The sequence below is a fragment of the Rhinolophus sinicus genome, chromosome 17 (genome assembly GCF_057876585.1).
Source record: "Rhinolophus sinicus isolate RSI-liver-muscle chromosome 17, RSI-T2T, whole genome shotgun sequence".
In the NCBI taxonomy this organism is placed as follows: domain Eukaryota; kingdom Metazoa; phylum Chordata; class Mammalia; order Chiroptera; family Rhinolophidae; genus Rhinolophus; species Rhinolophus sinicus.
The window spans coordinates 128,902,150-128,916,922 of NC_142517.1; the positions used below are offsets into that span (position 1 = coordinate 128,902,150).

Below are 14,773 nucleotides of genomic sequence, written 5' to 3' on the forward strand. Positions count from 1 at the left end.
GGGGATGGCAGGCCTCTAACGAGAGCTCCTCCTCACACAAAAAAAGGCAACAGTCCCTACTTATCTGCTGGCTCTGACAGCTGGAACCCAGAATTTACCAGACCAAATGATTTCATGTCCCTCAACACATCTATGTGCAGGAGAGCAGTCAATCAATTAATTGCATTAGGAAACCTACCAAGCTGAAGACAATTGCTTATAACTAAGAACCAAAAAGGTGCTGAAAGACAGAAGGCAGGCGGAACCTCAGCGGCATTTTTGGAAATGGACAATTATGATCCATTAATCCTAGTTAAGGAACTCAAATTTATGAGGAGGAACATCTGGAACTGTCTGGAATGTAAAGGAACCAAAAGGAACCACTGTTTGGGCTTGTGGAGAGCAGCCCAGACAAATGGGATTTCGTGTTAGGAGAGAATTGCAAAATTAGTAACATGAAAAGGATAGAATGGAGGCAGTGCATCTGGACACTAAGTGAAGCATTTTAATACAATGGCTCCTGGATTTGCTCATGAAATGTTAATTGAAGTTGGGATGAACATGAGGGCTCTCACATGAATAGAAACCTGGCAGAAAGATTCTAAATTTGATCAAGCTGAGCCCCGGCAATGGAACATGGTAATGCAACAGAGAGTAATGAAAATGCTGTCTAATTCACAGCCACGAACCCTGTGGATGCTTCGCAAATATTAATTGATAATAATGAACTATAGTACAGGCTGGTGAATTAGTGAGAGACAGTTAGGCTGCTGAAATACAGCTAATAAATATACAGTTGGTATAACATACACTGATAAATGAATGAGAAGAAAGGAAATCAAAATGATTTAGCTGTGCGACACACTCTGCCTTGCACCAGGAAATATGGGTAAGAGAATATTAATAAAAGTGTGGGGAGGGGTGGCTATAGGGGACAAGAGGAAAGAGAAGACGATAATTTAGGATTACCATTGAGCTTTCTTAGGGTCTCAGCAATTCCTCAAGCAGAAGCCAGGCACCTTGGAGTCACACACTATTCTTTTAAGACATTGTGGTTTTCTCAGTAAATTTCTGCTTCAGGGAACTCAGGGACACCATAGATTAAATCTGGACCAATTTCCTAGAGGGGGGCATGAAAGCTCTCCTCCTTGGGGAAGCCCTCCCTGATCGATACAGCCAGAAGAGCAACCTCCTTTTTATAAATCTCATCACTCTTGTTTGCACCGCTGTATACCTCCTGGTATTATGGTGCTATGATTTGTGAATATGCAACCCTATTTTTTTCAGCTTAGTCAGGCAGAAATCATGTTTCGCATTTCTTAGCACTCACTTAGGTCTCCCCGCTTAGCACTTCACGGTGCTTTCAACCTAGTAGGTGCTCAGTTTCTGTGCTGATCAGTTAGGAACTCTCGCAAGGAAAGCAGGTACCAATCAGGGAGAACGCCCCGGTGCCTATTGAGTTTGAGGAGCTGCTTCTGAGGAGATCGATGAAAGCTCTACCTCTTGTTATGGACAAAGTACTAGAACGCCTGCCATGGGAATGATTGTAGGCCAAAGGATGATGCAGGAAACTCAGTTGCTATGGAAACTTGTATGATCTGAGGATCCCCATTATTGAAACATGGTGAGATACCAGGAGAATGACAAGCAGATCTCTGAGTCCTAAGAAAACACAGAACATGCCAAGCGAACATCTCCTCTCATTTGTATGTATTTCTGCTGTAGAAGCAGTATCGTTTCATGATCTGTCAATAACAGCATTTGCAAAAGGCTTTCGAAGTGTGTCCGCTTCCTATTTAGATTTAGTGATGTCTGAGGCCCCAAGTGTACACTGAGCCATGTCTGAGGCAGGCCAACAGCACTCACGGCAGCAGCTGCGTACAGGTCATGGAGCCAGGCGCTGTTGAGATCCTGCTCTGTGACCTGGACGAGGGAAACCATATGTGTTCAGGTGCTCTGGGCCGGGCTGGCTAATGGCATATGAAGTTACCTAACCATCCTTGGGTCACAGATACCTTTGAGAATCTGATTATACCTATGGGCTCATTCCCCAGAAAAATGCACATATGCACAATATATTTCAGAGAATTCAAAGCCTCTGAAATATTTTCATAAAGTTGCCCTATCAAGCACCTTGGGACCCAAGAGGGTCCAAATATTGTGTTAAGAATCTCTGATGTAAAATAAAAATCTTTATACACATACTAGGAATGTCATTGGGCAAAACTGAAAAGCAGGGTGTCATCTACCGTCTTTAAGCTTCCCAACCCTCAATTCCTCCTCCTGGTAGGTCCCCCCTTACTCTACTCATGAACTCACCAGTAAGCTCACTCCCTCATTCTTTTCACTGAGTGTTTTCTATGTGTCAGATTTAAGGAATACAAATGCGAGTATGAGATGGCCCGTGTCCTCTAAGAGCTTACACTTCCATTCAGTCAGGGCTGATTTTTATTCCCAGGGGACATCTGGCACTATCTGGAGGCAGTTCTGGTTGTCATAACTGGAGGAGAGGGCCATTGACATCCAGTAGGTAGATATCAGGAATGCTGCTAAACCTCCTCCAGTGCACGGGACACACCCCGCAACAAAGAAGTACAGGATCCCAAATGTTGGCAGTGCCTTGGTTGAGAAAGCCTGCTCCAGAGTAAAGAGGCATGTGACAAAGTGGAAAGTGCAGGGATAAAAACCAGAAGGGAGTCTTACGGCAGCTCATGAAAGGGCATTTTAATAAGAACCCTGGAGGATATGGTTACAATGGCAGTCTACCTTATTTTTAATGAGAAAAGGATGGAAAGAAGAAGGGGAGAGCAGTCATTCGGGGTGAGCCATCACCATAATGAAGGCAGACATTCCTTCGGGGGAGATCAGGGGAATAAGCCCTCATTGCAAGTGGTTAGCAAACAAATGATGTTTTGGGGGGAATCTCCTCATGGGGAATGATGCCAGGTCTTACCCACCTCTGTCAGACAGTGGCCCAGCCCAAAGAATGCACAGACATCTGGAAGGGTCACCACTCAAGTGATAAACGCTGTTGCATTCTGGGGGACAGCTACACTTTGGATGTGCCCCGTCATTCACCACTTCCTCCCTTCTCTACTCCCACTCTAGTAAATAACCCCACCTTGCGCACATACACACCACAATTAGTCCTCATGTGGGTAAAAATATAAAATTACAGATGTATGATATTATATATATCAGGTTTTACAATACTTGCTATTACCAACATATCTCTATAGATTTGGTTTGATGATCTGCTTAACCAGAAAGAGCACAGGACCAGCAATCAGGCCTGGACCAAGTTCCCACAGGTACATTATTTCTTTGTAACCTTCCCACTCCCTCCTCTTCCCCTTGGACAATTGTTTTGCAAAATCAGGCCAGGGCTCCCTCATCAGCAGGCAGAGAGATATGGCAATTGCACTAATACACATGTAAACGTCTAGCCCTGTTGAGACAGGGGCTCTCTAAGGTTGGGAAGCACCATGTGAGGAGCTCCCTATTACCAGCGTGTAAAGGTTTTCTGCTTCAGAGCTGCTAGCTGTGTAGTGACCACGTAGCCTGGATCCAGACCTGAGGTGAAATCCCAACTCCATCACTCACCAGCTCTGACCAGCACATCCCATAGCTACTAAGATACAGAACAGTTTTTAATACAGAACAGGTTTTCAAAGATGCTTGATTGACTTAATCAACGAGTGCCTGTGGAAGGACTAATTACTCTAATGATTTAGATGCAAACCGTCAAGAGGCTGAGTGATGCACCGACAGACTTATGTGGGCTTTCCTGCTCCTAAAGGTCTATCAAAACTGCATGACGGTCATAGCTGAGGATCCAGTATGGCCAGCGTTTTGTGCTCCTTTCAGTGGGGGAGAAAGGAATGGGGGTGCCATGGAGGAATTCATCATTCATAAGAGAAACTGTTCCTGCCATCTGTGCTTAAAAGCAAAAAGTAATTTTTCCCCAAATTAAAAGAGTATGTTTGCAATTGAAATGTGAGCTGGTAAAAAAGATAACTCACTCCCCAGACTTCTCATCAGTTAAATGTTATCACAGCTACACATGTCAAATAGCTTTACGAGCAGCCTGGGAATATTTCTTCCAAATAAAAAAGCACAGTGTGAAATGCTGACTTTTTCTGATCAAAAAGCATCCTGGAGTGAGCTGAACAGCTTTGGGTCAAGAAGAGGCCTTGATTTCTGGGGTGATTTTTATTGTTATCAGAGAGAAGACTGTACTTGCCGTGAATGTGCAGCTACTCGCACACTCCCACTGGTGAGGCACACTTGTAGTCACTTGTCTTTCTCTCAGGGTCTTTACCTCCCACATCGAAACATATTTTTCATTTCACTTTCACCTACCTGTCACTTTTCTTCTTAAAAGGGGTGATTTATCAAGTAAAAAATCATCGACATCAAAGAATACTTCAACATTACCAGAGTATGCACGCACACACACACACACACACACACACACACACACACACACTCAAACCCTCCCCTGTGTAATGTACTGACAGCAAAATTGTGACTAAGAACCACCATGCACTCACATCTCCCAACTGGAGCTGTTTTCAGAATCTGAACATGAGTTTCTTTATTTTGTGGTTTCTCCAGCTTAAAAATTTAAAAGCTGTTGCAAGGGAGCTGTAATTTCTACTCAACACTTCATGATTTGATTATGTAAAATAAAAAGTGTAATGAAGTTAATAGCACGTTATTCTTGCAGTATATTATGAGGAATTTTTTCCTGTAAAATCTGAAAGTGGAAATTATCTCTGGGCCTTCTCGCTCAAAAATACAGGTCATAATGATTACTGCAGTGGAATTTCAAGACTTAAGAGTTTAACATGTTTTTCTTTCCTCTATTCAGTTTTCCAAAAGGACATCTTCTCTTACTGGGAATATTAGATAACGAAAGATAAAGAATTGAAGTGACAGGTATGAAACCTCTGGGCTTTATTCTTGGTTGTATCTCAGTTGTATGACCTCAGGAAAAGCATTTAACTTCACTGAATATTAACCACTCCTTCTGCAAAGTGAGGGGACTGGATGAACCATTCCCAATGTAACATTCTATAAGGGGGGTGGGGGGTGGGGGGTGGGAGATGAGGATAAGGGGGATCGAATATATGGTGATGGAAGGAGAACTGACTCTGGGTGATGAACACACAATGGGATTTATAGATGATGTAATACAGAACTGTACACCTGAAATCTATGTAATTTTACTAACAATTGTCACCCCAATAAATTTAATAAAATAAATAAATAAATAAATAAACATAAAAGAATAAAGTAAAATAATAAAATAAAATACTAAAATAAAGCAAAAATACCTAGAGAATGAAGAGTGAATTACATGGTACCAGGTGTTGCTTCTTTTTTTCTTCTGTTTTCCAGCAACTCTCATACAGAATCATCCCTGTGTGTTCACTCCCTAGTTATTTGAGTAATTTCAGCACAGTCAAAAGGAGGGCCATGTCTTGGGTTCAAGTTGTTTACAGGCCAATCAGCTTTGATCTCATCCCCTGCCTACTTCTGTTCCTGACAGTCACAATAAAATTCATTCAAGGGTCTGTCAGTGGGTCTCATGCTCAAAGAACCAGCTCAAAAAGAGTATTCTTGCTATCATTGTCCCAGCAGTCGCATCTTATATGAGGAAAGACCATAACACTAAAACAGAAAGCAAAGTTATAGTCAGCTGACCTACTTGTATACCATTGAATAGCATGTAAGCACCCCCACACATTGCCACGTAGTCATAGGAGAGTGCACTCATTTCTGGGATTTTCCCAATGTATGCACGCAGATGTAACACTCTGCCTCTAGGAAACAGGAAGATATTTCACTAGTGTAAAAATTCTCCTAAGCATCAGTTAGGAGATTTACCGGGGTTCAGTTTCTCAGGTGGTGCCAAGCAACAAGTTCTCATTTTCACAGTGTTTTTTTATGCTGTAAGTCAAGAAACAGATTTGTAGCCCCCACAAGACTAAGGGTAGTGCCACATACCAACGGGAACTCAAGCTTGGTTTGAGGCTTCCAGAAAGTATTGGTCATATGACAGGCTTTGATTTATACTCACAGCCAATGTATCCCTAAACAAAATGTAAATGTGGGCAAAGATTTCATTGAGATGGTTTCCTCTTTCTCTGATTTTCAGGTATTCAGTGTCTTCATGCTAATCCACCTGCCCCCAACCCAGCCCTGCATCCCAGCATTCTGTACTCTGCATCCTTTGGTTTACCAGTTCCCTTAACAAAACTCTGCTCATCTGGTTGACATTGGGAAATGATCCAGGAACTTTTATTAATGACTGCTACTGTGAATTATTGAAAGACAATAGCTTGGTATGCTGGCTTTGATAGGGTTTTTGCATATTCTCTGGGACCTAAGGCAGAATTTGGGGTTTCGGGACTAATCAGCAAGAGAACCTTTCCTGGGCTGCCCATCATACTCTGGATATCTCTGTCCTCTGCCTGGGCGTAAGTCAGGTCCCACTGGCAGGCTGTTATGGAAGTGTTTTCTTAGGCAAAGGAGAGGCTGAAAAATGATCTTTTTATCCTAATTCCCCAGAAGTTGCAAAGGGAATAGATATATAAACACACACACACACACACACACACACACACACACACACACACTATTTTCACTACATTAGGTCAGAGATGAGAACAGTGCATAACCCTTGGGAGGAGAACTTAAAATACTATTAAAGTTCTTAGCCTCTGAAGGTAAGCTGGTCACTGCAAAGCCCACAGAGACACAGAAGTTGACTCTACTAACAAGAGAAGAACTAGACACCAAAGTTTAATGCGATCCTTTTATCAAAACCCAGGAACTCACACCGATGAACAGTTAGTGATGTGGAGCCCAGGAGTTATGGGATACCTAGCTACTCTGTACACTGACAGAGTAAGACCTACAGCAGCAGAGTTGGAAAAGTGCAACTGATAAATCAATTCAGCAAATATTTGATTGGACACTTAGTCTGACCCAGATTCCGGGCCAGGTGCTGGGAGAGCACAAATGAATAAAGCATATCCCTTATACAACATGCAAAAGAAGGAACTAAACTAATTTCTATTGCAATGGACGAGTTTGATTTGATTTCCTGCTCTGCTCATATGCATTATGGAATAGAAGAGGTGACCCACACATCTTAGCTCAGACTGAGAGAGGGGCCAGCCTTCAGAAATCAGAGACTCAGTCTATTTCCTTGGACTAACCAGATTCTCATACATGAAAGCAAACCCACCAAGCTATTAAGAATAATGTTCATCAGCATTGAAACATTTAGAAAGAAAGTTTATGGACAATGAAACTCATTTACATACCTAAGAAGATCTCAGAGAGCTTCTTCACTCTTCAATATTTGAAGCTCTGTTGAATTCCTATTCAACTTATCCCCGAAGTTAAGATAAATGGGTGATGGAACAACTATATATAGGCTTGGCATTTGGCATCAGCTGTACAGTAGTGTTTTTGTATAGGTTAAAGTCTACTTCGGCTGGAATTAATGTAATTATATATAATGTTGACAGATTATGACATTTGCCTATTAAGACACTATACAAACATTCCAATAATTTACTGGCTTTTGACTTTGAAAAAAAATAAATGAAATAAAATCCCAGGGGATATTGCTAATGGGGTAACTGGAATAGAGGTTTCAAAAGCCCAGGGTTCAGGAAATAACAGTCAAAGAATAATGCATTTTAAGCCAAAACATATAGAGTGGTAAATGAATATTTAGTACTTACCACAAGACTGCTGTCTAGAGAGAGTCTTTTTCCAAAGTCCCTTTTCTCAAGCTGTCTTTTTCCCTCCATGGGTGAAGTTATTTATTTTCCTTTGTGATTTATAAGAATTCCCCTTCTGTTTCCAGGGTCACTGCAAAAAGTGAACATGTTTTTTACTATCCAAGTGAACAGTGTTTAGACGCTTGTTTTTAACTTTCTAACCAGGAACAAGTGTTGAAGCCAAAAATACCCAGACCCAAATAAGTATAGAACTGGACTCTCTCAACTCCAAAGGCCATTCTGGGTTGCAAATGTCAAAGTCATCTGTATGGGGGCCCCTGTGTTTTTACAGGTTTTGCCCATGGAGTAGGGGAATGGGTTTGCAGGTCAAATCAGCAGACTGTGGAAAAAACCAAACAGTCCATTTCATGCCACACTTGTTCCACACCCGCCCTCTTTCTATCAGCCAGAATCATTTCATTCTGTTACTGTGCATATAGATGCCATCTGCAAATTCCATGAGATCAAACTGACAACACCATGCTCCATAACCAAGAGTTGTTGAGCCCAAGGCCCAATGAGCAGAAACTGAAACATGAACGTTATTGTCAATATTTAATTTAAACGTATTTGAGGAACATTATAAGATGCAGTGCCTTTGGGACAAGTTGATTCAGAATGAATGATGGATGACATCATTATTGTCAATGAATATTTGAACACCCACTGCATTCTAGCAGATGAGATACAGTTAATCCCTACACTCCACTGAAATTGCTTGTTTGAGAATTATTAAGTGTTCTGGTTAGTAAGGATGTATCACATGTATTAAGCACTATAAAAAAAATATGTTTGAGCCCAGGCTTTCCTACTCATTAGCGAAGTGACCTTGGACAAGTCATTGAACTTCTCTGAAACTCATCTTTCTCAACTGCAAAAATAGATAACAATGGTAATCAAATGACAGATGTAAAAATGATTTAAAGGCAAGAAATTACAACTTACATGTATACAAGTGATAATTATACAGACATAACAGTAAAAGCAGTTAACCATAAATACTAGTTGACATAATTTAATGTCTTTGATGATTCAGAAGGCACTTTGAGGTACAGAAATGCTCATAATCCTCACAAAACTCACAGCCATTATACTGCTATAACAGAAAAGCTGAACTTAAGAAAATGCTATACCAATCAGTGTTTAATGAAATTGAAATGTTTTTCACAACTCCCTTAATTGTTCCAAATCTGACAAGGATGCAACAGACTCGACTTCACAGCCCACAACATGTGGCCTCTTTCTCTTGGTTTCCTCCACCAGGAAGACAGTTGAGACAGCTGTGCCCCAGACAGAGTTTGCCCAAATTATAGCCAACTGTAGGAAACTGATGGCCTCCTTTTCCCGCCATGGGCTCCCTGCTCCATCTGAGTCATCCATCTCTCATTTTCAGGAACGCTAATTTTAATTCATGACTGGTCCACTCACAAACTCCTAGGAGTTCATTCTGAATTTAGGAAAAAATACAAATTTTTCAACATCGTGTTCCAGGTCTGTTTCTTGACAACTGCTCTTTTATAATCCCAAACACCTTAGACACATTCCTGAGAGCATGTTTTTGATCATACCTCTCTCCTCCAACTGGTCTAGCCCTTCCCTTGCTCCAGCACCTGGCTCAGGTCCCATCTCCTTCATGAGACCTTCCTAGTCACTCCATTTGGCAAAGATTTCTTCCTCTCCCAAGTTTCATGCAAGTCTTTAGCGACTTACCTTATTAGTCACCATCATCACCTAGGATCGTTCTTTAAATATAGCAAGTTCTTAATATTTGCTTTTTGGTAAGGCCCAGTAGTTAAAAACAAATAAACTCTCAGAAGCATTTTTTTATTTTTCAGAACAAAGTTAGTTCTATACTATTCCTATAGGCAAAACTATTACTCAGATGAAATTTGTTTGAGGGCTTATCTTTCCCACTTTCAGCTGCTCCCACCCACTTTGCAGCCCCCTCTTCATCTCAGTGACAGGATGTGATGGTAGCTCAGAATACTCTCTGTAATGATGAATTCAGCTAGAGAGTGTACTCAGGCCCTGAGATATCCCTCTCCATCAAAAGCACACCCTCCTAAGTCTTATTCCAAAGAGCTGTGGGGTTTGATAGGTCACCATAGATAATCCTTTGGCATTTAGCATGTATTTATTAAGTGCCTAATATGGAGGAGCCAGTACTCAGATGTTGGTGACATAGCCGTATATAAGAGAGACCAAGTCCCTGCCTTCATGAAACTGACATTCTAGTGGGAGGATACAGAATATAAATAAGCAAACAAATAATTCCAAATGGTGATGGGAACCTGCTATAAAGAAAATAACCCACAATAGGTGATGTAATTGTGCAAGTATGTGGAAGGGGAGAAAATTTTAGATAGAATGGTAAGGAGCCAGCCATATATGGGAGCCAGCCATATAAAAATATGCGAAAGGACTACACCAGGTAGAGAGACCAGTCTTTCTAATGCGAAGGAACTGGGAAAGTTTTACATGTGCCAGAATAGGAGACTGGTTCCTTGGGAACAATGCAAGCTAGGAAGAGAATGTGTGGTAAAAGTTCTGAGATGTAAGCAACAAGTAGATCATACAAGGTCTTGCAGGCCAAGGTAAGTTGTTTGTTCTAAACACAATGGTTAATCTTAGGGCTTGATTCTTTGCTCCTTACTAGCTGATAATGTTAGACAAATTATTTAATCTACTGAAGCTTCAGTTGATTCATCCATAAAATAGCATTAATAAGACCTTCTTTACCATAGAGTTGGTATGATGATTACTGCTATGGTCCATTCAAAGAGTTTTACCAGTGCCTAGCACATAGGTAAGCTTTAAAAATTAGATATGTTGATTACCCCTTCTGGTAAATATGATTAAACTCATTAAGGAACAACTGTAATTACTGGATTTTATGTTCCATAATAGGCTAATGAGGCTGTCATTTTGGGAAATGGGGATCCTTTTGACAGTTCTCAAATAGCCTAGTCGGCTATGTGGAAGAATGATTAAATAGCTTAATGTGGTCAATTTTCTTTCATACGTTACGGTGCCAATTATAGAGGCAGAGATTGACATTCAAAACATTTAGCAACTGATACAGCACAGGTATTGATCAGTCAGAGGACCATCGATGGCAACCAGCAGTATAACTATAGGAGTGTGCCCTGACCAAACATTAGTCTAAGTGTATGTACTACCCCCTCATCCCAACAACTTGAGAATTAGTGAATTAAACCATAAAACAATCATGGAAAGGATCAAAGTACAGTTATCAAAAAGCATCAAAGCCAAGCCACCCAAATGAAACAAAGTGGCATGTCAATGTGAAAGGATATGTCAGTACGAAAAGGGGAGGGCTCCACAAAGGAAAAGTCAGGAAGGCTGATACACTCCACTTCCAGCACTGTCAAGGAAAGAGAGTGCCCACATTTACATATACCCAGCAAAGAAGGAATGCATGTCGAGAGGGGAAATGAGTATGTCATATCCCAAGGACACTTTGGTATTACACTGGCCATTTGTATCATCTAACAAACTCAGAGACCACCGTCATCACTTAAGCAACCTTCTAATTTTATTTGATTCCCATGTAGTTTTACTGATAGAAGAATGTGCTAACCAGCAAATATAAGTTGGCAATTCTTTGGAAAGTTACATTTTTAGTACCAATTTGCAATCTGAATCTTTATACTCTTTATTTATGTATTTGCTTAGTTTCTTAGCTTGTGCTGCCATAATAGAATACCACAGACTGGATGGATTAAACACAGAAATTTATTTTCTCACAGTTCTGGAGGCTGGACATTCAAGATCGAGATGCCTACAGGGTTGGTTTCTGGTGAGGAATCTCTCTTTAGATTGCATTTCATCATCTTCTCTCTGTGTCCTCACATGACCTTTTTCTTTGCACATAAGGAAAGGTGTTTCTTCCTTTTCTTATACAGACACCAGTTTTACTGAATGAGGTTCCCACTCTTTAGACTTTATTGCTCCTCAATTACCTCCTAAAAGGTCTTATCATAAATATAGTTACATTGGGGGTTAGAGTTTCAACGTATGAATTTTGGGGGGATACATTTCAGTCCATAACAGTTAGTTTCAGTCAGATTTCAAAGCCTGATCACCTCTCAGTGTACTAATAACCAAATTTCTGATTCTAAAAAACTGAGAGAAAACTCTGGATGTCAGTGGCTACTCTGAGAGCCTCCCCTCTGCTGGTTATTTGACTGTTGGATTTCACCACCAGTACCACCACCACCACCACCACCATCACCGCATGCCCCACTTTACCCTGCTATAATACTCTTCTCTGTATTGCAGATCTATAGGGGCAAACTACATCATCAAGACTTCTTTGTTAGCTGGACAAGTTGAATTCTGCCAGTAGGACGCAGTGAGAGGTCAGAAGGCAACAGGTAGGCAGAAGTCATTCTGCTTCCAGCTCCAGATAAGCAGCATCCACAGCAGGCTCCAGTGACTTCCATGATTCCTCCAACAGCTCAGCATAAAAAGGGCAGCCTCCACTTCCCAGTCTTTGAGCATCACCACCGTATGCCTTTGGCTTCTCCAGCCCTTCCAACAGCTTCATAACAAATTCCATGCATTAAATCCCTCTCTGCTTGAAATCTCTAGAGTAGTATCTCTTTTCCTGGCTTGACCATGATTGATGTGCACCCCATAGAGATACCTTTGGACAGGAAGCCAGTCTTCCTTGGGCAACTCTGGCTTCCTTTTTATGAGCCTTGTGAAATAATTGCACAGAATTAAAAATTCTCCTAGACACTAAGTTCCTCAAGAGTCGGGACAGTATTTTATGGCACATGTCCTTCTAGGTAGTATAACATACTTATGCATAGCAAGATGGCAGATACTCAATGAACACTGTCATTTTCATGAATGAATGAATGAATATTTGCAGCTGTCTCATGAACATGTAATGAGCACGGCAGCAATATAACATTCCTAAAGCACAGAAATACGATACACTGAAATTAAGTTTTTAGCCAAACACACGGACATACCCAAGCCTCAAAGTAAACATTTTATCATGATTTTAAAACTATTATCAACCTACAAATGACTGCTGAGGCCCTGCCTGTACTTATTAAGTACCATAACCCAGCTTTTTTCATGTCTTTTCCACGGCTTCTCACAACTTTGGTTATACAGAACACACATCTGTCTCTGAGTGATGGGTTGAAAGCCTCTCCCTCCCTGCATGGGGAGGAAAATGGTCAGAGAGTTGAAGGAAGACAGGATATTAAGCATCTTTTTTTTTTCTTTTGACTGGTGGTCATTAATACCAATCTCCCCTCCTCCTCACATCCATTTCTCCCCGGTAGATAAAAATAACTATTTCTTGATATCTATAGAAATCTGAGTTGCCTTAATAAACTGTCTTTAATTTTCCTCACAGATAGCAATGGTGTTCAGGGTAGGCACATCCTTTAATATTCCTAAAGATGTCAGTAATTTCTTTTTTTTGCTATACTTTGTTAACAGACTGTATAATTTTCAGGGTACAATAACCAAAGAGCACCTTTCAATAAAATCTCAAAGGCACATTTCCTCGCATTCACAGTCACACACAGGCAGACACACACTCTCACACACACTCACGCACACACATTTACACACATACTCTCATACCCTCACACACAATCTGAGAATAGTTATCTCCATCTCAACTTCTGACTTTCTGCTTCCCCCACTCCCCACCCCTGTTTTGAAATTTTAACAGTAATGCCAGAAGAAAGGGAGAAAAATGGCAGAGCCAAAAGACATTGGAAGATTTGGTTTCCAGCTCTCTTTGCCATGTGAATTTGAACATGTTCCTTAACTTCTGTGTGTTCACATTTTCTAATCTGTTCTCACCAGGTTACTGTGAGCTTCCAATTAGATAATGTATGAAAAGCCCTCCCACACCTATATTTAAGATACTGTTCAGTCCGTTTCATTAAGCAACAAACAATGCAAAATACGATTGTTCGCCACCTGATAAACATCCAGAGAACAGAGACTGTGTCAATCTCATTGGCATCTTCCCTGCAGCACCCAGAACTCTGGCTCTTATAAATCCACCAGAAAATAATTACATGTCAATGACAAATCAAAAGGGCAGCATGTTTCCTGCCCTTGACAATACAGCTCAGCTGATCTCCACCTTAGCCGCTCCTTAGAATCCCCTGGGAGCTTGTATAATATACCAATGACCAGGCCGCACTGCAGACCACTGGAATTTTAAGGGACATGGGCCCCAGGCACCAGAGTATGGTGACAGCAGCCAGGGTTGGCAATCTCTGATTAGAGCAGTGGTTCTCAAACTTGGCTGCATATTAGTCACATGGAGAGTCACCGAGGCCCTTTCCCCAAGACCAAACAAATCAGGATCACTAGGGGTGGGACCCAGGCATCATGATTTTAAGATCTTTGAATGACTTCAATGGGCAGCCAACTGAGCATGAGTTTCAGAGAAGAAGGTTCACCCCCGTTTTCTTAATCTCCTTCCCTTTCTTAAGGGCTGAGGGACAACAGTTGTTGGCAGCAGCAACTGCCTTTCTCTAGCAATCAGCAAGTCTTAATCTGCAAACTCTGATCCCAAACAAGAGAAACGTTAGATGCAATTTGGTCGGGTCCTTCCTCCCTCCCCCACTCTCTCAGGCTCACTCACAGTCCTGCTTCAACGGGTCTTCTGTTTTGTGCAGAAACTAATGTTGACTAAAGATATAAGTATCAAATCTAGATTCTAAATGAATATGCAAATATGTTAGAAATGCAGAGTGAGCCCATCCATCACTTAGAGAATGAGGGAAAGAACTTCCAGTACCAAGGACAAGAGTGACAGAAAACAGTGACTCAAATACTGCCAAACCTGCTCCCTCCTTCGTCCCTACTGTTGTCCATGAGCATCTTGCTCTCGTTTCAAAGTGCAAATAGCAGGTGAGGGAGAAAACAAAATTATGAATTTGTAAAATCTGCTTATAGCTACACCAGCCAGAGCAATGGCTGTC

At 41.2% G+C, this 14,773-nt stretch overlaps 1 protein-coding gene across 6 annotated transcripts in view; it reads right to left on the reverse strand.

Annotated features, from left to right (window-relative positions):
- The window catches only part of NCKAP5 (NCK associated protein 5), a 967,526-nt gene that overhangs the window by 775,462 nt on the left and 177,291 nt on the right, over positions 1-14,773 (reverse strand). For all 6 annotated transcript variants that reach the window (XM_088794122.1, XM_088794125.1, XM_088794123.1 and 3 more), the window contains one exon: positions 7,743-7,872. In XM_088794122.1, coding sequence (XP_088650248.1) covers positions 7,743-7,811 — 69 coding nt within the window. In that variant the 5' untranslated portion in view covers positions 7,812-7,872. The remainder of the gene's footprint in view (positions 1-7,742; positions 7,873-14,773) is intronic.